The 25,637-nt window shown below is 43.6% G+C and overlaps 1 protein-coding gene across 2 annotated transcripts; it reads right to left on the bottom strand.

Annotated features, from left to right (window-relative positions):
* Window positions 1–1,384: 1,384 nt before the first annotated feature.
* On the bottom strand, window positions 1,385–25,217 carry wasla (WASP like actin nucleation promoting factor a). Of its 2 annotated transcripts, XM_030426603.1 has the most exons (11): window positions 24,547–25,217; window positions 18,557–18,691; window positions 17,384–17,470; window positions 16,659–16,755; window positions 15,733–15,756; window positions 10,294–10,495; window positions 9,285–9,327; window positions 7,447–7,600; window positions 3,935–4,575; window positions 3,697–3,802; window positions 1,385–2,532 (listed from the first exon to the last, which is right to left on the bottom strand). In XM_030426603.1, exons 1-11 carry the CDS (start codon window positions 24,649–24,651, stop codon window positions 2,471–2,473), a joined length of 1,656 nt encoding a protein of 551 aa, XP_030282463.1. In that variant the 5' UTR covers window positions 24,652–25,217; the 3' UTR covers window positions 1,385–2,470. The 2 variants fall into 2 exon arrangements, with proteins under 2 accessions (XP_030282463.1, XP_030282464.1); XM_030426604.1 differs by lacking the exon at window positions 15,733–15,756.
* Window positions 25,218–25,637: the final 420 nt, after the last annotated feature.

Genomic DNA, 25,637 nt, shown 5'->3' with positions numbered 1-25,637 from the left:
ACACAGCAACGCAGTGCGACATCTGAGCTTAAAAAGTGAAGCTGAAGGAGATTTGATCTGATGTCAGCTGGAGAACCAGCAGAGCTTCAGATCCATCAGACTGTTTATGAATCAGCTCCTAATCCTGCGTACAGAGAGCTAATTAAACAGCTGTTCACAGTAAATATGGACTCTCCCTCAGGAGAGGAGTCGAGTCTTCATTACAACACTTCACGTCTCCGACAAAATGCCACGTAAATGTTAGACTTAAGTTTAATTGGAGTGCTGAGAGACGCAGCAGGAGGAGTTTCCCTGCTGTCCTCTCACTGATCCTGTACTAATATAAGACTGTATGACTCATTACAGTCACTTCTACATATATCCATCCTGTTACAGTACGATGTGAGCAGCTGGGGATCATTGTGTCCTCTTGAAACAATCAAGTGTTTAAATGTGAGTCGTCAGGATCATCAGGTTTCTCTCTGCAGCCATGCTAACACCTGTGAAGCACCTGAAGCTAAATGCTAACACCTGTGAAGCACCTGAAGCTAAATGCTAACACCTGTGAAGCACCTGAAGCTAAATGCTAACACCTGTGAAGCACCTGAAGCTAAATGCTAACACCTGTGAAGCACCTGAAGCTAAATGCTAACACCTGTGAAGCACCTGAAGCTAAATGCTAACACCTGTGAAGCACCTGAGGCTAAATGCTAACACCTGTGAAGCACCTGAGGCTAAATGCTAACACCTGTGAAGCACCTGAAGCTAAATGCTAACACCTGTGAAGCACCTGAAGCTAAATGCTAACACCTGTGAAGCACCTGAAGCTACATGCTAACACCTGTGAAGCACCTGAAGCTAAATGCTAACACCTGTGAAGCACCTGAAGCTAAATGCTAACACCTGTGAAGCACCTGAAGCTACATGCTAACACCTGTGAAGCACCTGAAGCTAAATGCTAACACCTGTGAAGCACCTGAAGCTAAATGCTAACACGATCATGAAGACGTTTGGGATAATTCCCTGTAAGGATGCACGATTTTTACATATACAAGCTTTACAAACAACAAGAGACATGTTTCTCTGTAAATATTAACATTTATTTAAGTATACAATTTAGTATTTTCATTGCCACCCCCGCCCGCCCGCCCCTCCCCACCCTTTTCACAGGTTCTGTGTCAGTATCTCGGCCTGTCGATGCAGCATTAAGCCTCGCTGGAGGACGGTAAAAACTCTAAGGACGAACAGGTAAAACGAGCATCGCGTTATTTCTTTACGCCTCTTACAGACGGAGGATCGCAGGCATCGCCAAACCCACAAGCTGCTTTCAAATGCCACATTTGGTTCATTATTATTTGCTTTCTTTTAAAATTATTCTCCAACAAAGGAGGCATTTACAGTCGCATTGCATAAAATTATAGTTTATTAACTGAAGGACGGAGGAAGATGAATGATATTTATATATTTTAGTCTTCGTTGCGTGATGTGATATTTGTTTGAAATACTGACCAGAGCGCAGGAAATAACGGAATGCTGTCACAACAAAAACAACCAACCAGACGTCAGGAACGAAACTTCCATCATTTCACAAATGCCACAGAGTGTGTGTGTGTGTGTGTGTGTGTGTGCGTAAATGTGCGTCAAAATGCTTTTGTATTAAGCCAAAAAAACGGAAACATCATCAGTCATGTCTGTCGTCCCGTTTAAAGGTCTCAATATTGCAAAACCTTCAGCTTTAGAAGTGTTTATCGTCGCCGTCTGAAATAAAACACAAGTCGTCTGACCGAACGCACACCTGACGAACACAAAACTGAACTATCGTTTAAACTGTGTGCAAATAAACGGCTTTAATTTCATAAAAAATAAAAGCTGAAAATCCACATGAGGCGACCGAGCCGCCGCATTTTGGTCAAAAGGATTTATGAAAAAATAACACGACTAAACTACGATTTATTAGGAAACTCGGAGGTACGAAAAAAGAAGCACGGTAAGAAAATAGTGTTATCTCGCGTTTAAGCCGAACCACAAACACAAAGAGGATCCTGCCTGTTTGGTCACGCGTACGTCTCCCTTTTCAGTTTCTTTGACGAGGAATGAAAACACAGAAATGAACACAGAAATATTTCCCGAGGAGCGCACGAGGACTCCCGATTCAGATCCGTCTCAGTGGAGCAGCGAGTGTTTTATATTAACGGTTACTGATAATGACACGAAGCCGGACGCGCCGCCACGCCGTGCTGATGTCGGTGATAAGTGCTTTCTACTGACAGGACGTCCCGGGGAAAGTGTAGAGTCTCTAACGATGACGTGACGAACGATACAGATTTAACAGATGAGGTATTGCACAGATTAATTATAATAGTCATAAAAAAAAAAAGCAAAAAATAAATATACAGCCAATTCATACAACATTTACATTACAATTTTAGTCAGATGCTGGAAGATATTTTAGTGTCAGCGGAGGGAGCGGGGTGGAGGAGACGAGTCGTCACTAGTCGTCCCACTCGTCGTCGTCCTCAAAGTCCTCGTCGTCTTCGTCATCCTCGTCTTCGTCTGGGAAAAGACGAAAACATAAAACACATATTTGAAAAAAGGAAATCCAGAAAATCTAAATTTTGTCAGCGAGATGAAGACGAGATACAAGAGTGCCTCTTTTCTCTTTCTTTCTGAGAGTTTTGTGTTTAATTTGCACAAAAACTTAAATGTCACAACAGAACAGAAAGATCTGAATTTGTGTCAGTTGAGGTGTCTGTGACATGAAGATTGATGTACAGTGAACAGTAACATCAGGCTAACAGTGACGACTCCAGGAAGTCAGTAGCCCTTTTTAGATAGAAAAGGCGGCACATTTGCTCCAAAGTAAAGGCGGTAATGTGCCGGCCTGTCTTTCTAAAGCGGAGGTGTAATATTCCTCCTTTTCCAAAAGCCGCCTCTGAGGTAGGCGTAAACATGTGACGTGACGTGAAGCTCGAAGTTGGGCGGTGAACAGTGACAACGAATTTGTCTTCAAAATAAGAGCTTTACATTGCACCCCATTGGAGTTTAGAACTGGGTTCTTAGCAGGGGGCTTTTAATTTGAAAGTAGTGACCGTTCCTAGCTTACTGCTGCAACAACAAGCTAACATAAGCAAACAGCTACAGAGACCGAGGAGACGCTAGCATCTCCTGGATCTCAGCGGCTGTCCAGTTGCTCATCTTGACGTCTGCAGATGAGGTGATGGACTGACTGCTGTGATCAGCTGTTTCCTGGTTTTAAAACTCCCCGGCTGTGGGTCGCACTCACGCAACTGTTGGTACATTGACGCCTCGGATTTAGATTGCAGGTGAGGTGGAAATAAGTGTACCCTCCGAGGCAGCAAATTGGCGGACCAGAGCAGACCCCCAATATACCGCCTTCTGCCTAAACCCGCGGACCTAGCCACAAAAAAGACGCCAAACTGGTGGCTTGCTGCCCAGTATAAAAACAGCTACTGACTCGACCAACATTAGTCAAAATGTAACTTCTACACAGATTTGATGTGAAACCTTTAACAACGTGCTCGAAGGCAGATTTGGTTCCCTTTGGACGGAGCCCGACTGGCTGTTTTCACCTGCTTCCAGTCTTTGTGCTAAGCTAAGTTAGCCGGATGCTAGCTGTTGCCTCATAGTTACAGTACAGATTTACGAGAGGTGTTCATCTTCTGTTGATGTCCGCATGTTATCTGTATCAGCCGGTACCTGAGGAATGGATGGCTTTGCTCCTCTTCTGCATCACCTCCATGAGAGCGCCGACGATGCCCGCGGTGGGAGCCGCTGTCGGAGGACCGGACTCGGGATGATCCACCTGGAGACGAAACAGACCAGAACAGTTTGTTACATGTTTCCAAACCTCGACGACACCGAGACAGGATTAGGATCTTTGACATCAACAGGACGCCAACAGTTACAGTGATGTTGGGATCAGACGCCATCTTACCGTCTTGAGCTGGATCCCCTGGCGGATCTGGTCCAGCAGGGCGTCTCGCCCGATGCCGGAGGCCGGCGCTCGGTTGTTCTGCTCCACCTTCTTCAGCTGGGTTCCTCCTCTGATCTGCTCCAACAGCGCTGACTTCCCCCCGGGGCTCGGCGAGTGAGGAGAGTCCCCGCCTCCGCCGACGCCGTCCAGCTCCGGAGGAGGAGGTGGGCCGGGAGGGGGGGGTGGAGGAGGAGGTGGTGGAGGTGGAGCAGGGGCGGAGACGCCGCCGCTGTTTACTGGAGACTGCTGGGCCAATGGGGGAGGTGGAGGGGGCGGGGCTTGGGGGGCGACAGAAGAGTGCAAGGAGGATGGAGGAGGAGGTGGCGGAGGCTGGTGGTGGTGGTGGTGATGGTGGGGAGGAGGAGGAGGCTGATGAACTCCCCTGGTGGGAGGAGGTGGAGGAGGCGGGGCACCCAGAGTTCCTGGTCTGGAGGGAGGTGGAGGTGGTGGAGCTGAGGCTGGGGCTCTGGAGGGAGGAGGGGGAGGAGGAGCTCCTCGGCCCCCTCTGGACGGAGGTGGAGGAGGGGGTGGAGCCGAGCTGTGGTGAGGCGGAGGAGGAGGAGGAGGAGGGGCACCACCACGAGAAGGAGGTGGAGGGGGAGCTGCAGGTGGAGACAACACACACGATCAGGATTCATCAATAACACGAAGGTCTCCGTCACACTGACAGTGACCACACCTGCTCCACCTGCTTCATGTAGCAGAGCATCACCGTACTCACCTCCAACTAAAGATTATCTGTTCAATATGTTTGATTGATTAATTGATTTGTTTGTTTTATAAACCGTCAGAAAATTGTGAAAGAAGTGTTTCCCAAAGCACAAAATGACGACCTCACCCCAAAGATTCAGTTTGTGTTTTAGAGGAAAGAAACCAGAAAATATTCACATTTCAGAAGCTGGAATCAAAAACATTTGACTTTTACAAATTATGAAAACAACTGTCCAGTTATTCAACAGTCGTTGTGTTTGTTGGTTTGTCAGCAGGATTATAAGAAAACAACTACTGAGAGGATTTTTCCCCGAAACTTGGCTGAAGGCAGCTCAGAGTCGACCCCATGAGCCCATGATAGAGGGAGAGAAGTATAAACGTATAAATGTGGACTTCAGGTCGATTGTGCTGATTAATTTAGCTGATTTTACGGACAAATTATCTGGAAAATAATACGCAGATTGATCGATAATGAAACTACAGCTGCAGACTGCCGGTATGAAAAAAAACAATTCTGTACCTTTAATTTTCTGAAGTCTAAATCAGACCAGTGATGTCTTGAGATCCACACACACACACACACACACACACACACACACACACACATACACACACACACACACACACACACACACACACACACACACACTTACATCAGCCTAAATTCAGATTCTGATCACTCGACTCTCCTCTCAGAACAGTTTAACATGAATAAAACATGAAGAAAAACTCCGGACAGAAGAAGCCGACGCTGTCACGAGGAATAAAGAAATCAGACAGGAAATATCGTTTCATCTGCTCACCTGAAAGTCTCCTGTCTGACAGAGAGATACGGCAGAGAGGAAGGAAACGACGGTTCAAGATAAAACTGAGAGAGAATCTGTGAGAGTTCACAGAAACAGAGATTTTGCTTCTGCTTTTGTTATATTGCGCTTATAATTTTTCCAGGAACTAAAGAAAGTTCCAGCCAAGGATGAGAAATCCCAGACGTTAGACTTGTTGCGACACTAAACACAAACTCAATAAATCGTCCGGCTCATAACCTCCATGAAATAACACATTTCTGAATCCCAGGCAGTTTCTGGCCGTTTTTTGCTTCTGTCACATTTTTACTCACTGTGGTCTCATTTTTCACTGCAAAGTGAAGTGCTGCACCTCTATAGATTCAGGACAACAGTGGCTACAGGCTGATGTAACCCAATTATGTCTTCATGCAGTGTACCAAAATTTAAAAGCTATAAATCATTAGAAAAAAGAAAAACGGGAATTGGATTTCTGTGATTTTATCTTTCTTAAAAATTGAATAAATAAGGAATTAGTGTATACACCACATTTTCAGGTACCCCCAGGCCTAAGGAACATAGGAAAAATAAGTTGTTCAATTTGACCTGAGACAAGTTTTGTAAGGCAGTGAGAGCAGGCACTGAGCGGCTCTGAGCAGAAATGTTACGCCTGCAAGACTATGCCATGGGACGTAACATTCAAAGAATTCTTGAAGCGCGTATACTCGGCGTATGTCCGTCATCCAGGGATTCCCAAAAGCATTAAGAAGCGTAGAATTATTTGTTTTTTACAGAATTTAGATACACTAAACAGTTTATTTTCTGCAAATGTTTCAAAGACGACATGGCAATCAAAGCGAGGTTGATGAAATTTCATGAATTCTCCCGTCTTCTCCGGCCTGTTTAGACATGTTGCACTTGACGCTTGTGATACATTCAGGTACCCCCGGAAACATGAGAATCTGGCAATTACGCCAGTTTTTGGATAGGACAAATGGTTTGTAAATGCCAGTCATTTAAAAATACGTGGTATTTCATGCTTGGGATTCAGAGGGTTAAAAACAGAAAGATGTAACGTGTCCATCAGAGAGCTCTGGAGGTACGATAGGTGGATTTTGTTGTCATTGCCCACGAGTTTCCCCTCGTTTGTAGTCTGCTGAACTAACTGGCTGCTGATTGGAGCCTTACAGATATGAAGTGTTTCTAACTCTCCACGAGAAATAAGCAGACTTTTCAAAGCTTTCTCTCTCTTTCAGAGGCTTCTCAGTTTGGGGAAAGGAAAAAAAAACAGCTATGGTTGAAAACAGAATTTATGTATCAGCAACCTGCAAAAATAGATTCACAAGCAGCAGAACTGACCTTCAGAAACCGTTAAACTGAGGACAGAGAACCACAGCAGCTCATCCAGGAACAGTTAAAGAGTTACTGAAGTTTGTTTATCCATTGAGCTTTTTTCTTGAAGAAACATTTCATCGTTTGTTCCATAAAATGTTAGAAATAAAGTGAAAAATATCCAAACTGACAACCTTCAACAAATGTACAGATGTACTGTCAGTATAAAGTGAAATAAAATTGCTGATTAGTTGTTTTGTTGTTTGTCTTTTCTTTGATAAATGACTTAAACGATACACTGATTGCTGATACAGTTTATGGCACTGAACCTTTCAAGAGGACAGCAAAATATCTGACAGTTTACATCGCGGATGGTTTTGAAAGGTTAGTTAGATTAGGATAATTTCAAGTGAAAACATAAAAACCTGTGAGAATATCTTCAATCAGACTCGTCTCAGTGTTTTAGAGACACTGTTGCGAATTCAGTGGCTGTGCCTGATGAAACTGAGGAGCTTCACTCTCCAACAAATGCTGCGCTGCTTCACGATTACTTAGGATCAGTCTGTCACATCAAAGGTGTCCGCGTGTGTGTGTGTGTGTGTGTGTGTGTGTGCGTGTGTGTGTGTGTGTGTGTGTGTGTGTGCTCACCCTGCCTCCTCAGCTCGTTCTTCACCGCCTCCACCCCTCCTTTCTTCTCGATGAAGTCGTAGATGACTTTGGACGTCTCGCGGTCCTTCAGCTGGGCCTCGGAGATGCCGCACATGTCAAAAAGGTTCTTCAGCTCGGGGTCCAGGTTGTTCAGCTGCAACAACAACAACACGGAGGACATTTAAACATGCCAACACGGACTGATGACATCTACAGATACAACACTGTTAACTGAAGACTCCTGGAGGTCGAACAGCTTTGTGTGCTTTATCTGACTGTCAGTAAGGAGCCCCATTACTTCCTGAGACACGCAGCAAGTGATCAGTGATGTGTGGCAGAGATATTCTGCTTCCTCTGCAGGGAAGATAAACTCACATAAGTCAGTCAGTGTCAGTGTGACACCTGGTGGCCGACAGGTAGAATTACAAGCTGCCTGAACCCTGACGACACACAAAACACCTCTCGCTGCTCCATGAACCTGCAGCACTCTAACAGCTCGCAGGAATACTCACACCTCCTGTTTCTGACACGCTGCAGTGCATTCTGGGACTCTCTGGTGTGTGACCGACATGTGGGATCACGTTGTTTTCGGGATAGTTCGCCACGCTTGGTCGGTCGGGTTCAGAGACAATTAAGAGGCAGCGAGTGGAAAGCAATCAGCCTCCTGCTCGTTAAGCCCGTCAGGCTGTACACAACATTCGACGACTCGCATCAGCAGCTCCGGTTGCTACGAGAAACCCATCAGGGCTCCTGAACAGCTTCCATGTTACAACACAAACATCAGTCAAACTGTAGATGAGAACACTGATGAAACGATGTGTTCACAGTCCACTGGATGCTGTTTTACATGTTCCCCGTCAGGGTTACGTCACCTGGATGTCTGACTGTGACTCTGACTCTTGTGTTTGTTACCAGATGCTGTTTTTACATTTTAGATTTCTGTTGGCTTCCCTTTAGATCAGAGTTTGACATCACAACAGTCCAGCATGAGTAGGAGGTGAATCAATTAGGTGCTCTAAACAAGTGCTGCCCTAAGAAAGAGAACGCTGAAATAAAATGGCTTCTGTGTGGGTTTGTGAACAGTCACAGTACAGATGTCACGTTCCCCTGCGTGCAGTCACAACATTAATACATCTGTCACACTTCGGCGGGAGTATAACAGTTGTGACAGACACTATAGTCCAGAAAGTGTTGGTAACGCACCTTAACGCTGTTCATTAAACAACAAGAGGAGCAGCAGGAGATGACACGATAAAACAAGACAAAGAAGGAAACACTGACTGAAGATACATTTGATTCAACTCGATAGCTTTACTTTTACTCAAATACGACTTTTTGGATACTTTTCACAGCACTGCTAATGATGAAGGACTTCTTTGTGGGTGCTTCGTCTAATAAATAATGCCAAGTCAAATTAACTTCACTGATACCACATAAGAATCTGGGGAGTGGTGTGGGGGTGGAGAACAGTGTTTATTGTGCCACTGCAGCTGAAAGTTATTCATGAAATTAGAGGTTTTTGAGATTGTGGAAGATGAGGAGGGATTGTGTTTGCATGTGTTTGTATTTAAATCAGATTATTTATTATTTTCTTCAGCTCTCTGATGAGCTAACAAGGCTGCAGTCCCTCTGGAACATTCTGTGTCTCAGTGCAGCTTCTGAGACGCAGCGAGATGTTTGTGAATATGAGCAGGAAACAAAAAGAGCCTATTGTGTGATTTCATCATGCAGCCAACACACAGGTCACTATTGTGCTCCTGTGTGTGTGTGTGTGTGTGTGTGTGTGTGTGTGTGTGTGTGTGTGTGTGTGTGTGTGTGTGTGTGAAGGGGGTACTCACATCAAAACCTGTGTTAGGATCCCAGCCCACGTGACCGATGTGCCTGAAGAAGACGGGACAGATATGTGGTGAGATCACACATTAATATGCAGAAGTACATCAACTATTTAGCATGTGCACGTAGGCGACAGTGTGCACATGCTAAATAGCGAGCCCACACACACACACACACACACACACACACACACACACACACATCAATCACAGAGACAGTGGGGTCATTGAGCGCTCTCAGACTGTAACGCAACATGTTTACTGTGCAACTGCTGGACCAGACGGGACGACACAGGTCTGTGACTGCAAACACTGCAGGAGACATTTTAAAGAGCTGCATCTCCTTAAAATAACTTGAATGTTGATTATTTGTCACAGAGACGATGAAAGACTTCAGCACATTAACTGTACACTTTACTGTCATTAGTGTCATTTCCCAAGACGTCTGTGAGTTTGTTGTTTAGAAAGGAGACAGGCCGTGCATCGTGAGAACTTCCTGTACTCAGGCTGTAAAAACAGCTGCATGAAGTCTTCTTTGTCTCTGGAGGACTTCTGTCCAGCCTGACTAAGAGACACTTCAGTGTCTCATCTTCATCATGGAGACAACAGAAAGCCTCTGTTACAAACTGGAGGTGCGGAGTTTGATAGATGTGGATGTTTACTGGACATGGACGGTCTAATGAAAGACTCTGCTGACCATTCTTACTTTAATCTGAACAGAACCGACTACATGAGTAACGGATCTTTGAGTCATATTTCCCACACAACACTTTTCTCTGTGCTGTGTTTTCTATCTTTGTATCTTTGGGTTTTGGAGAAAACAAAACATTTGAAGATGTGACTCGGCTTCAGGAGAAACTTTTCTTTTTTCTTTATCAAATAAATAAGGAAATAACTGTCAGATCAAAAGCTGTACATGTCTGAATGTCTGATTCTGGATGAAACAGCATCTCATCGTCAATCTGCTGCCGAATTAAAGCACTCAGTCATGTTAAATACACGAGGCGTGACTCACTGGAAGTTGCTGGGCGTGCCGATGTCGGCCTTGGTCAACTTCTTCTTCTTGCCTTTGGTCTTCTTGTCCTTGCGGTTCAGCCCGCTGTGGCTCAGCATGTTGTTGAGGTGGTACGGCTGCTGGTGGCTGTGGGAGTTGTGGAATCGGACGTTGTTGATCTCCGGGTTCTTGATGTCCACCGTGGCCATGTGCAGAGCTGGACCTGCAGGCGGGGAGGGAGAAACCATCATCAGCACATATGTCTCAACCCCATTCCAGAGCTTCAGAGGATGAATCAAATACATTCTATAATCCCACCATCTTCCCTCTGGGACCAACTTCAGGACAAACTTGACATTTTTAACTCCAACAATCATCTTAATCATCCAACATGCTGTTTGTTCTGTCCAATCACTCCAGTTTCCTTAAGGAGACACTTTTAAGACCTTTTGAATATAACATTTAATACCATTCAATGCTTTTTTTAACACTCATACAGCAGGAATACCACAGACACCATCTCTCATCTCTCTCTGGTTACTTGAAGCAACTTTTAACACAACTATTGGGGTGATAATGAAGACAATACTCTACAGGAGGGTGCAAGCAATACTTTTATATTATAATATATATAATATTTTTCACACGCTGATCAATATGCCGTTATTCATCCCTGGTACCTGAGGGATCATCAGGCAACAGTCATGTTAAACTCATCTCATCCGTCTGCACTGAGCTGCTGTGATCCATCTTTTGTAATATAAACGTTGGCTGCTGTTTCTCCTCTCATGTTGGTCCGAATCATTCAGTCTTCGAATTCCTCATAATCTCCACAAACTGCAGCAGCATCTGACATAATCACTAATCCACTGCTTATCCCAGCACAAATCCCTGATCTCCCCATGAATGCTGGACGTCTACGATCAGACCAACAGGCTCACGTCAAATCTGCCGTCTCCTGAGGACCAGGACGGGCAGGACGGGCAGGACGGGCAGGACGGGACTGTTTCTGTGATACTCAGAGCTACAGCGATGACTTCTGTACTGAGAGGGGATGAACAATGCAGAATCATGCAGTATTAGGTTCTGATACCTGGGCAACACATCAATGTTATATCGGTATGATGATTTAGAGACTGTATATATTGTCTTAATATTTTAGATACTGGGATATTACACAAGTGTCTTCTCCTGGTTTTAAATGCTGCATTGCAGTAAAGTCATGTTATCTTTGAACTCTGCAGACTGTTCTACCTTTTCTATTACTTTCCCACTTTACTGATGATTATTTATCAAAAACTCGATGTGTTAATATTTAGTGACAGTACCACTGGTCATTAGGGGCGTAAATCTCAAGTTTCATCACAATACGATATTACATTGCATTGAATTTTTGGACAACAATACGATATTTGCTGATATAACAAAGTCTGCTACGATATGATATCGATTAGATTTACAGGGGCCTGCGATCAATATGAGATGACATCATATGGCCATTTAACACAATCAGTTATATTTATATCAACTCAGAAAAAGCAACAAATATGATTTGGCAATTTAATAACTGAACTCTTCAGTGGAATTATTATCTCATCAGTTTCACCCTGAGCTCACATTTATATTGTGCTTTTTAAGTTTTTAAAATACCAATCCATATATTTTCAATTGCAGTACAGTCCAACAATATTGCAATATTATATTTAGGCCACATCGCCCATCAATCAAAAACTGTCAAGTGCTGAAAGCTGATATAAAATGTCAGATTGTCAATCAAATTATTTTGATGAAGATCTTTCACAGCTGCTTGTGTTGAGTCAACTTTAATTATCTGACAACTTCAGCCTCTTTTGTTCATTAAAAAAATTGTTTTGTAGAAAGAACTATTTTTTTTTACTAAACCTCAGGTTTAATATCTGCACTGGGATCTACAAATTCCATCTGCTTCCAAGCAGTAGGCCAATTATAGATTCACAAAATGCTGCTCTCTTGATCCGTTTGCCAAAAAAACTTGCGTTTCCTGCCAAGAACACGAGGATGCAGCACGTTCCAACTCCAAGTATTCAATTTGAACTTGCTGGACTCTGTACTGACAAACACTGACACCAGAACTGACATGATCAGTATAAAGTTTACATCTCACTATGTTGGATACAGCAGTGAGCATCCATGCACGCCCACTGCATTCAGTTTGTCAATGAAGATAAGATAGAGGTGACCCCTCAACACAGTGGGTTAAAGGGATATTCCGGTGTAAATTTAATCCATGGTCTAAATCACCGTGAAACTGTGTTAGACTCCCTCTCGAGAGATCAAGTTAGCAGACCGCTAATTTACGGAGTTTTATCAACCTCAGAAACGACCGCACAACAACAATACACTGCAGTAAATGGATCCAAATATAAACCGCCACCAAAAAGCCACAAATAATGCTCAGAACAGCACCAAACTTCAGCAACAATACAAATAGGGTCTCAGCACATAGTCCGGGGCGTCTAACCTCCGCTAGCTTAGCTGGATTTCTATTGTGAAGCTAAAAACAGAGTTCAACTCTCCTCCATCAGCTTCCGGGTCGGGGAAGTCCCGACGCGACGATTACCGAGTGCGGTTAGAAATGCTCAATTCCGTTCTTTTCCCTGTCCGCTCTGGATAATAACTGTTATAAACTGGCAGGTAAGACACATATGAACTTTGATTGCTTTTCCATGGAGTCATAATCATACATTTTCATCCATGAGCCGCGGAACTCTACTGCACTCGGTAATCGACTCGTCGGGACTTCCCGTCAACAGGAAGCTGCTGCAGAAGAGTGGTAAATTTAGTCAGCTTTTCAGTAGAAATCCAGCTAAGCTAGCGGAGGTTAGATGCCCCGGACTATGTGCTGAGACCCTATTTGTACTGTTGCTGAAGTTTGGTGCTGTTCTGAGCATTATTTGTGGCTTTTTGGTGGCGGTTTATATTTGGATCCATTTACTGCAGTGTATTGTTGTCGTGCGGTCGTTTCTGAGGTTGATAAAACTCCATAAATTAGCGGTCTGCTAACTTCATCTCTTGAGAGGGAGTCTAACACAGTTTCACAGTGATTTAGACCATGGATTAAATTTACAGCGGAATATCCCTTTAAACCTGAAGTACCAACACGAGCAGCTTCTTTCCTACAAAAGGTGTTTTGATGATGTTCTCACAATAAGAACAACAACAATACATACAGAGAGGCGCAGTGGAGGCAAACTGAGACACAAATACATCTCCCAAACAGAGAGACAAATCCAGAGCAACAAGGTCCCAAACATGGTTTCATGTTTCACAACCGAAATGTCAAATCTGTGCCGCTGGAGAGAAACTTCAATGAATGATCCCAGGCACAAATCCACAGAGCTGATTGAAGGGTTGACCGATTTGTTCAGTATGTGTTAATCCTGCTCTTTACAGCGTGAGTGTTTGCCAACACTCAGACGGCTTATTGAAAGCAAACAGTCTATTGGGATGACATTCAGACGCAGCTGCAGAGAAGAAGATCTAAATTAAACCTCTGATGTTTACGGGAAACCTTTACGCACGACTGTGTTTGTGGTGGCGTTCAGGTGCAGGAAAACCAACGCAGGAAAACAGCTTCTCCATCTGGAAAAAGTCCATGTAGGAGTAACAACAACCCGTCTTCATCCGCAGGATTCAGCCCAATTTATAGTTTATTTTCCACCCGCAGCACAGTCAGAAGCTTTGACTTTACCAAAGATCTGTCCTAAGACGATCTTTTGTTGGGGACAGGAGAACACGTGCAAAGTGCTGATGTCAACCTGTTTAGTCACAGTCTCTGTGGCCATCAAGGGTAACCCCACCCTGACATCATCCATTGGTTTGTGGAACACCATTTGGAAGCTTTGAATTTGGCATTATGGCTGTCACCATCTTGGTTTTGTGGTGCCACAAGTGACCTTTTTTGGATGAGATGGTGGAGCTGGAGAGGACACATGTGCTACACCCGTTTCTGGATTGGATCTGACCGAGGACCCAAAGACGCAACTAGCAACTAGTCAATAACATGGTAATAATCCGCTCCAATTGCTGTCTATTTCACTCTAAAATAAGAAATCTCAATGTGAAAATGCATCTTTTTTCCAAGTTTAATCTCGTGCGTAGACTACGTGTTCGAGTCAAAAAGGCAAACTGAGTTTTTGTAAAAACTCTAAAGAATACCTGGTCTACAGCAGTTAAAAAAACAAAGCTACAGGGAAGTTTTACACATATAAAACCTTCAGATTCTAAACAATCACAACGCAAACATTTATTGAGCATGTCTGCAGTCTGCGGACTCTTTAGTGGAGGTCCATGGTCCCAATGCTCAACACATTCTGAACACATTTGATCTACGTTTATTTTCTCAGAAGACTTTTAAAACACGATTTCATTCAACAAACCGTCCAAGCACTGTTGAGCTAATCCTGGCATGTTTACACGGATACTTTAAAAATGTTACCGCTGACTCGCGGTTCTCCCAATAAACTCAATGATGAAAATGAAGTCTATACGAAACAAACGTACAGCAGCAGAAACCGTGGGGATTACAGATTAGGCCTAACGTGCATCACAACAGGGTTTAAAGGGAACAACAACGGAGGCCATGTGGTCCACATATGGCGCAGATGGGCTTCCCGCTGACCAGATTAACCTGCAGCAGACTTCACTGTCAGTGTGTGAGTCACGCTGTCTGTGAAACAACGCCGCCAACGTGTCAGGAAGCACCACAACTCTGCGCTCCAAGTCTTCAGGCATTTGTCATCCACAATGACTTCTATTTTTAGAGAGGGCAATGAGCGTGAACACTGTTTTTAAATCAGCTTCTTGCTTTTTTTCCATACAGAGAGCTGCTTTGTATCACCAGTCTGCTGTAGTTTGTCTAGCTGAGGTGTGTGTTTGTGTATTTGATCTCGTCTACAGGAGCGCTGGAGTGAAAATTAAAGTATATCGGATTACAAATCAATTTAACCTGGACACTCAGGCTCCTTTTTATTCTTCAAGCTGCATTTTAAACTTGACCCAAGACGTTTCGGTTGTCCTACAGTAAAAACCGACAACATCGTGTGAGTTAACCGGACTGGAAAAATAAATGATATGTTAATAATACAAATATGATAACTGTATGAGTGATACAGTGCAGATGTTAGGCCTTGTAGATCTTTTGTTTATTGATTCATCTTGCTGCCTTTTTACAGAGAACGACCTTGTCACCTCCCGACATTCATGTTTCGAGTGTAATTTATGCGCCAAAACACACAAACACTTCAAGTAAATTTGCCTGACAGCTTTTGCTTCACATGTTCTTTATACCACACAATAATACTATTATCACAAACTGAAAATCACATCTTTTAACAATACTGATGTGACCTTACATCTCATTATTGATTGGGGAAAAAAAACTGCAGTAGCGACGTAGTGAACAAAACTGAATCAACATACCATTTTTAGGGTCACCTCTCTTCTCTGCAAAGGAAAATGAACACAATTATAGTTTCAAAACAAAACCAAAAGACCGAAATTGATTAATAAAACTTAAAATGGAAAAGTTTAGAGTTTTTAAATAGGTGAGAGAAGAAGGTGAACTGTTCAGTTAGTGTGATGCTGCAGTGGGCAGAGAGAGATGACAGTTTTAAAGCCACCAGGTGGAAAACATGCTGCCTCATGTCTTCTACGCCACGGGCAAAACAGTCGGAAAGACTGTTCAGGAAGTCTTCGATGTGACAAGAAGAAGTGAAGCAAAAGCTTTGAGAGCTCAGTCTGTAAAAAGCCTCGTGTGCCCCGGCGCTGTGAGCCTTCAGACCTTCAGTCATCATCACAGTTTGAGTGGTGCACTTCAAAAGGCCGGCATGCTGAGAGCAGCTGGAGAGAAGCCAAAGAGGACCCTCACTGCAGAGATGTTTACTACGCAGAGACACGATGAAAGATTTACTACAGCAGAGAGAAGCAAGCTGAGCTCACTGCAGCAGAAAACAGAAGGAAAACAGTCCCAAACCACCGAGCCTCGACTCATGTCCTCATCAAGAAAACACCTTCACAGATCACATCTTCACTCTTCTCATACAGAAGACATAATGCAGGTCTGCTGTACTGTGAAATAATCTAATTCATTCAAACTTAACATGTCAATGGTTTGAATTCATTTGAACACAGCTCATATAGAAGAATTCCCCACCATGATGCAGCTGTGTCAACCCGTTTGGACAGCCGGACATGAGCAGGGCAGGCAGGTTTGGGACTCAGGTTAATGTCTCGTTAGCAGAACAGGAAGTGATCGTTCTTTAGTCGGGGCTCAGATGCGAAAGGTCAAAGATCACGCAGGTTAAGGAAGCAAGGAGGAAGGAAGACAAACTGAAACTGTAACTCACCGGTTTTGCGTTGTCGTCGGTTGAGCAGGTCGTTGATGGCGGCTCTGAATCTTTTGGCCTCTTCTTCACTGGCGAAGTTCAGACCGATCTGACAGGTCTGAGAGGAAGAGGAGCAGGGAAAATCATCGTTAAAGCAACATTATGTGGAGATAATTTTGCGCTTATTGCACGATTTCTTTCACCCTTTCAAATGAAATTAAGGCCCTCAAATTAGAACCTGGTCTACACCCGTTTTATGCAATAAGATCAAGTTATCAGTCTCTTCATTTGACCTCTTTTAATCGCAGCAAAATGTATTTGTTGACTGGCTGTTCCTGCTCATCAAGGTAGTGCTGTGAGCATAAATAAAACAGAAGCATCTACCGCCCTCTCCTGAAAATAAAATCAACTCAGGAGTCAAAGAATCGACTCAGGAATCGTCTTTTACACACTTGTACTTTAGCACCGTTTCTAAAACCTTTCTCTGCTCAGTCAGAAACAGCAGCAACGTTATACAAAGCGGATGCATCCTGAAGGCCTGTGGCTGCTTCAAAACTACCATCTGTGTGTGAAACGGGCAGCAGTTAAAGAGCTGAGAGAAAGCAGATTCTCATGTGAAGATCTCACCGTCTATAAACACAACCAGTGATTATCACACCTTGTTAAACAAAGTGGGACGTGATCACTGAGACCAGATTGTGTGGATGTTATAGTTTTGCGGCAGTGACAAAGAGTCGCACACTTACATCTCCTGCAAATGAGATGAAGTAGGATCTGGGGCTGCTGATGGAGAAGTTGTGGTACAGTTCCTGCTCAAACATGGTTTTCCCTTCCTGCAAAAGACATGAGACAGAAATAAAAGATCAAGGCAGATTCTCCTCGAAGGACCAAATCTGTGACTGCAGACTTTCATCCACCGACTACAAAAACACCTACACATTAAACTCTCACTCTTCATTTAAAAGGAAAAAAAAACCCCAGATTGATTTCACTCCTGCAAGACAGTCACCTTTCATTTCTATAAAAAATGTCTGAGATATATAAGAAAAGGCTGTTTTTCATCCAAGAAGCAAACAAAAAAACAACAACACAATTAGTCTTTTCTCAACACTGTCTTGACTGGACTCAGAGCTCATTAATGGGGGGAAGAAAAATCTAAATTATTGGATGCAGATTGTCCTTGAAAGACCTTACAAGCACAAATATTAATAGCTTCAGTTGGAACGGACTGAAAGTAAACACACACGGCTGGTTATTCACTGCGATCCATTAGGGCTGCACAATTGATTGCACATCATCTTTAATGCACCATATTAATTTCCTCAGTGACTGCAGACAGTGAATGGATGCAGTCTGGCGACAATCCACATACTGCAGACTTAGAGGTCATATTAAAGATACAAGAATGAGTGAAGAGAAGTCAGTTGTTTACAAGCTGATTCCAATTATTGTAGATTTAATCACGTCTGATTGTTCTGCTCCAGTTTCCACTGAGCTACAACAATATTACGTCTACAATCCTTCTCAATATTACTGGATGTTTTTTAAGAAGGAGTGAATTACTTTAAACTATTTTTCACCCATAAGATATCGACTTCGAGGCTGTTATCAGTCGAGTACATTTTAATGTGTAATGTTGTAATGTTTAATCATGTTGGGTATGTTTTCCAGGCAAGTATTAACTGGGAAATTGGCTTATTAGCCTTCTGTTGGGGACGAGGAGGTCAGAACCAGTGTCAGATCTGTGTGTAAATAACCCAACGCAAAAGTCTAGTTGGGGAAAAAAAGAAGACACATTACTGGTAGGTGGATTTTGTGGAACAGAGGCAGACCAGCTGTTTCTCCTAGCTTAATTTCTAACCAAAGAGACATGATGGGTACCAGCGTTCTCATGTAACTCTCCACCAGGTCTCACTCACCTTGATGTCGAACACTCTGATGAAGTAGGACCTCTGTGGGTTGTCTTTGACCAGACAGGCCACTCCACAGCACCTCTTCAGCCAGCTGCAACTCCGGTCTGTTCCGTACACCTGGACCACCGCCGAACACAGAGTCTGAATGAGGACGACAAAGGACAGGACGATTAATCTCACTAATGACACGGCTCATTAAACATAAACATATTTAATAATCAGGTACATCAATTCTGCAGCGAGGGACGTCGCTCATGTGTCCACACCTGGTGCGTAGTTAAAAACATCCAAGCTGCATGCGTCACAGAGCAGCAATAGAAGGATATCGCCGAGATGCAAAGCATTTAAACAGCGATAAGGACCAGATACAACACACAGCTGCCTCACCAGAAACAAAGGGCAGGTCATCGGGGCAACGCAGAGACCTTTTAAAATCAGATTATGAGTCACACATGCAAATATCTTTCCAATGGAGTCTGTAAACGTGCAGAATGAATAAACTAAGTCTGATATTATCTCCGTCTTTGTACTTCAACTTAATCTTACAAAATAAATGGGACAACACTTCCATAGAGTTCAGGGGGCTCGTGAGAAACAAATTAAAAGAAGAATGGTGAAATTCAGAGCAGGAGAAGTCGAGCTACCGTGACTTTTAAAAGGCTTCACTGTGCTCCAGCTGAAGAGGTTGTTGGATGGTGGAACAGCGCCTGACACGGCCTTCCCTCACACTTTCCTAATGTCGGGATTTGGAACCGTGTGAGACACATTAGGGTGCACCCACTTGGCCCAGTTGCTCAGTACCGTGTCGGAGCACGACTGTCCCCCTGCTGGCCTGCACTCATATTGCTCCGGCCCAACCAGCCTGAGCACGGGAACCTCTACATGTCATTACGTCTTAACACAACATGCGACTTTATATCATCATAAAGCGTCCCCTAGTTTACAAGAAGCGCGGTCGCAGCACAGTGAAGAACACAGAGTACGTGACTATACATTCAGTCACTGGGATTCATCACCTTTAACATTATTTTGCACCAAAACTTGTAAGAGATTCTGAGATACTGAATAAGTAAAAACTTTGATCAGGTGCATGCAAGTCAAAATCCTCCACTCTTTGGTCGTAAAAAACTCCTTTATTGCTGTCTCTGAAAGCTAAAGATTTCTATTATTCTGTGTTGTCATATAGATACAGGACAGTGAATGTTCCATGTCAAATCTATTGCATCTGACATTTCTCCACAGTGTTTAACCTTCGCTCCTGCAGGACAGGAAGCAGAGTCCAGCTGCTGTCCTCAGCACTGTCCTGTCCTCAGACTGTTCTGTCCTCAGACTGTTCTGTCCTCAGACTGTCCTGTCCTCAGCACTGTCCTGTCCTCAGACTGTTCTGTCCTCAGACTGTTCTGTCCTCAGACTGTCCTGTCCTCAGCACTGTCCTGTCCTCAGACTGTTCTGTCCTCAGACTGTCCTGTCCTCAGACTGTTCTGTCCTCAGACTGTTCTGTCCTCAGACTGTCCTGTCCTCAGCACTGTCCTGTCCTCAGCACTGTCCTGTCCTCAGACTGTTTGTCCTCAGACTGTTCTGTCCTCAGACTGTTCTATCCTCAGACTGTTCTGTCCTCAGACTGTTCTATCCTCAGCACTGTCCTGTCCTCAGACTGTTCTATCCTCAGCACTGTCCTGTCCTCAGACTGTCCTGTCCTCAGACTGTTCTGTCCTCAGCACTGTCCTGTCCTCAGACTGTTCTATCCTCAGCACTGTCCTGTCCTCAGACTGTTCTATCCTCAGCACTGTCCTGTCCTCAGACTGTTCTGTCCTCAGACTGTTCTGTCCTCAGCACTGTTCTGTCCTCAGCACTGTTCTATCCTCAGACTGTTCTGCCCTCAGACTGTCCTGTCCTCAGACTGTCCTGTCCTCAGCACTGTTCTGTCCTCAGCACTGTCCTGTCCTCAGACTGTTCTGTCCTCAGACTGTCCTGTCCTCAGACTGTCCTGTCCTCAGACTGTTCTATCCTCAGCACTGTCCTGTCCTCAGACTGTTCTGTCCTCAGACTGTCCTGTCCTCAGACTGTTCTATCCTCAGCACTGTCCTGTCCTCAGCATTGTCCTGTCCTCAGCATTGTCCTGTCCTCAGACTGTTCTGTCCTCAGACTGTCCTGTCCTCAGACTGTCCTGTCCTCAGACTGTTCTGTCCTCAGACTGTCCTGTCCTCAGACTGTTCTATCCTCAGCACTGTCCTGTCCTCAGCATTGTCCTGTCCTCAGACTGTTCTATCCTCAGCACTGTCCTGTCCTCAGACTGTTCTGTCCTCAGACTGTTCTGTCCTCAGACTGTCCTGTCCTCAGCACTGTCCTGTCCTCAGCATTGTCCTGTCCTCAGACTGTTCTATCCTCAGCAATGTCCTGTCCTCAGACTGTCCTGTCCTCAGACTGTTCTGTCCTCAGACTGTCCTGTCCTCAGCACTGTCCTGTCCTCAGACTGTTCTGTCCTCAGCACTGTCCTGTCCTCAGACTGTTCTGGTTTGTGGTTTTGAGGTTTCTGCAGAAGTCACACTTTGTTAAATCCTCTGCCAGGATTTCTCCCTCTGTGGCAGAAAGTTACTCCAGCCGCTGGGGGAGGAAAGAGGAAATGCCACTGGGTCGGTTTCCTCCTCTGTGATTTATGAGTGCAGGTCAGAGGAGCAGCAGGAAACACTTTTCACTATGAAATCACCGCTCAGCATCACACAGGAAAGGTCAAAGGTCGGCCGTTAAAAGCCTCATTTAGTTTCTGTAAATTCTCACCGAGGGAAAGTATGCAGCTATAAACACAGACACAGTCTCTGCAGGTTACATCAGCAACAAACTCTGCATCTGATAACCACAAAAGCAATGTTCTGGTCCATTAATTACATCACTGATGATCATTTCCAAATCGTCATTGTTTTTATACTGCTCGTAGCTTCAAGACAGTCATTGGCTTGAGTTAGTCCTGAAACTTTCAGTTTAATCATCAATCAATCGACAGGAAATTAATTTGGTTACAAATTAACTTTTGAAGTCTTCTTTAATACAAAAATTTATTCTCTGGCTCCAGATAAACTGAACATCGTTGGCTGTTGGACTGTTGGTCCAACTTAACAAAACATCAGCAGACATTAACACGGACTCTGGGTATGTTTGATGTCTTTCCATTAAAAACTGTTTTACCCACTGATACGATCTGCGTTCGACAGAGAAGGCTACACTAGGGCGTAAAAGAACAGAAGTTACTCTGACGATGAACTTATCTTTAATAATTTGTAGTGAAATAAAATTTGTTCTGCAAAACTGTTGAGGTCAAGATTATCTTAAGACCTGTGGTTCAGAAAATCCGCTTTAAACAGTCATAAATCCAAACTATTTTATTCAGTGCTTCCAGAAACTTTTTATGTAATCTATCTGTGATAACTCCGGCACAGAGCCGTCTGAGGAGCAGAGGGGCTCCACACAAAGCTGGATTAGCAAACTAGCCACTTCAGGAAGCTTATTTCTAATATCTTATAAAATTCAGTTTCTCCTTTAATGATGAAAGAAACCATAACTTGCATAACCTGAGACTTCATATCAAATGCAGTATCACAGATTAGAAATCTGAATCACCAGATTGAGTTTGACTGCTGTCACAGATAACTTTCTAATCCTGCTCTGTGAAATATCCACCCGACAATCCTCCATCTGTGGGTTTCTTTGTGGAAAAGAAGATGAATTCTGACCACAAGTTCACCCGAACGCTGCTCTTTAACTGAAGCGAAACAAAACAGTTCAATTACACGTCAATCTACTGCTAACAAGTACAATTTCAAACCGCTGTGGTCATTTTATCAGACATACACAGAACAGCATTACTTTAAATCCCTGTGAGTTAAATGCTTGATTTTATTCATTCCTTGACTGACTCTAAAAGTTCAGGTTTTCAGAAGACAGGAGAGCGAGACGGTTGTAGCTAAAATGGTCTCATGAACTTTCTTTAGCTGGTATGACAGTAAGTGAGGAACAATACAACCATCAACAAACATTCAGCGAGTGATATGCATGTTTTTTTGTTTCCAAAGATCAGAGAATGCACAAGCCGCCATCTTCAATAATGTGCAGCAATCCAGTTCCTTATTATCAGCTCGACTGGTCAGTAGCACTGAGGTTTTATTTTAAATTTGAATCAATACAATATAGAATTTAGACTTTTTTGGATAGCCAACTTTGAGATAAATAAACATTTTTTTCTTTTACTTATACAGACATGCAAACACAAAGAGCCATATAAGAACTATGTCACAATACAAATAGTCTAAAACTGGAAAAATTCAAGAACTATCTGATCAAAGACTAAATCAGCAAAATTATGAATCTGAGGAGACATTTGATGTTCGACAGACGGTTTCTGATACTCGACTCTGAACAAGTCAAAAAGAGTTTATGTTCTGGCTGCAGCCGTGCCGATCAGAGCCAATCTACCTAACCAGTCTTAGTTTACCAGCCTGATCTGACCCATGAGCTCAGGAACCAGCAGCAGCTGACATTAAAACCTGCTGAGCTGTCCTGCATCCATCACATTACATCACCCCCCAAAAAGATGAGATTGAGGCACGTTCAGCAAATCAACATCCAGGTGTTTTCATGTTAAATGTTCTGTGAAATTGTTTTTTTTGCTGAGTCAAGCTGTCATGAAGTGGCCAAGGCATCTCAATCAGAGGACACAAGCCCTCATGATCGTCCTTGATTACGCCAAGTATCATTGCTCAAGCAACACTTTTTTCTTCTTTTTTTTTTCAGATGATGCAACATTTGGGCTCCTCAAACTGGAAATCTCATAACATTTAAGATCAAGGTCGAGAAAAAAGAGGGAGGCCATCACAGTTTTGGCCCAGTTTACGACAACAAAGGCAACGGGCCAGATGTTCTGTTGTCCAACCAAGATTACGTTTGCTGGCTTGGTTTAAAATTTCATCTAAAGAGCCTCAGGCTGCTTTGAGGCCAAATCAACCACATAAACCCCAATTTCAAACATTCATACTGCTAGTCCTGACAATTTATTGGCGTCTATGAAATGATATCTGAAGAATATCAAAGATGATACAAAGGCAAAATACTTTCGTAGACGTAACAAGCAAGAACAAGATAGTTCTTACCCATCAAATTTTAAAGCTATGGAATATTAAATCATCTATCTTTGCTCACTACATCTTAGACTTTATAACCTTCATGGGTGAATAAACTTCAGATTGTGAATCTATTTCTAAAATACGGAAACGTTAAAAAAATATCAACTATCTCATCTGTATCAGCGATGAAGAGCAGGTAATTAGGGGTTATTTGTAATGACTGCATCCCAATGTTGTTTCAAGGAATTAATCGATTATAAGAAATGTTGCATTAGTCTTCTTACTCATATTAAATACATATTTTTGAAATATCATTACCATTAAATATCCATAAATGATGTTACGGATGTAAACAAATACTTAACACAAGATGTAGTTATTGATTTATGGATAATATTGTGATATTGCTACAGAGTTAGTCGCTAACGTTTGTAGGTCTATTTAGTTGTCTAGCTTTAGTGCCTGTATATAAATTACCTGTCAACAGATTTTAGTGTGATAGCAGCTTCCAAGTTCTGACTTCTTCTGGTTGAAGCAAACCATTTTGTTTTCAGCTGGTTCGCTGACTGTGCTGTTTAACTGTAACTGTACAGCAGAAGCTAGTGGACAAACTGAAGCCAGAGGGGGTCGCCATATTTTTTAACTGCCATCATGGTACACAGTAAAGACGTCAACGAGTGTTTAGGGTCACCGAATATGTCGTAACACCGGGCCCCCGGTTCGATCGCCACGGCGGTGTCATGGCGGGTTTCTGCTCCTTCATTTCAACTCAGTGGCGTAAAATGTAAATTAAGACACATTCTGGCTGAATTTGAGAGCTGTGGGTGAATGTAGCAGCATCTTCTTTGGACCTGCAGGTGGTAAACAAACTGGGAAACTTACGGCGCATTTCCTGCCCAGGTAGCCGAACAGGCACTCGTTCTCCTGCGGGGTCAGGAGGATGGAGCCGACGTTAACCGACCTGCGGGGCGGCGGGTGGCTGTTCATGGCTCCGAATTCTTCTAGTTAACACCCCGAAACGATGCAGTTATCCCCGGACGGACTCAGCAAACACTGCTAATTACAGAATATCCATGCGGGCTCCGGTTGCTGTGGCCTGCAACCGGATCATCTCCGCGGAGTCCGACACCCGGCTGGAGGGCGGAGGCGGACGGGGGCGTTTTCCAGACTTGCTCCTGCTCGAGAAAGATCCTTTACCTCGCCGTGTGGTGTTACGTGGAATAATAAGAGCTCGATGTGTGTCTGTACGCGGATAAACGCACAACTTTCAGTCGGGAACTCCAGAAGCTGCAGCAGCGATGCGTACATCCAACATGGCAGCAAGACAGAGCAGACCACTTTAAAGCGGGAGGAGAGGGGGGTGCTGGTTCCGGCAAACTCCACAACTATGACCTCTAATGTGATTAACACGATGAAGTCGGTGAACACACACAAAGAGAGAGATGACTCAATGTTAACTGTTCGTGAAACGTGTGTGGCATGTGAGATTTGGGTAAATTCTCAAGGTAAAATGTCGTCGCTGACACAGAATGGTTCGGTCCGATGTGGCAGCAGGAATGCAGCTCTGCGGAGGGAGAGGGAGGGGCGGGAGTTTAGCGCGTGGAAGGGGATGGAGTGTGACGTAGCAGGGGGAGGGGCCAGACGCTGGAGATGAAAATGTAAATAAGATGCGTTTCGTCATCAATAATTTATGAGATGGTGAATATTTTGTGCATGAGGCCCTCTGTAGGGAGATGAATAACATATTACTCTGCATCTCAGAATCAATTAGTGATGGAATGTAACTACGTGTACTCTGAAGTAGTTTAGTTCAGTGTGGAGGCAAATATTGGAGTTTTTCTCCACTAATATATCATATCTATACATATTACTTTGCAGAGTGCATGCTGCATGAACACAGTATGCAAAAACATGTTAATATTTGTGTATCATACTTTTCCAATACTACATTACACAAGTACATTTATTGACTT

The sequence above is a fragment of the Sparus aurata genome, chromosome 8, assembly GCF_900880675.1.
Source record: "Sparus aurata chromosome 8, fSpaAur1.1, whole genome shotgun sequence".
Lineage (NCBI taxonomy): Eukaryota > Metazoa > Chordata > Actinopteri > Spariformes > Sparidae > Sparus > Sparus aurata.
Note: the sequence above shows the minus strand (reverse complement) of the source record. Positions and strands in the feature narration are given on the sequence as shown.

Coding starts and splice junctions, on each gene's coding strand:
- wasla (XM_030426603.1), bottom strand. CDS start 24,651: ATGAACAGCCACCCGCCGCCCCGCAGGTCGGTTAACGTCGGCTCCATC. Junction 17,471..18,556: donor TCAGAGTGTTCGACATCAAG/GTGAGTGAGACC, acceptor TGTCTTTTGCAG/GAAGGGAAAACCATGTTTGA. Junction 9,328..10,293: donor GGCACGCCCAGCAACTTCCA/GTGAGTCACGCC, acceptor CGTCTTCTTCAG/GCACATCGGTCACGTGGGCT.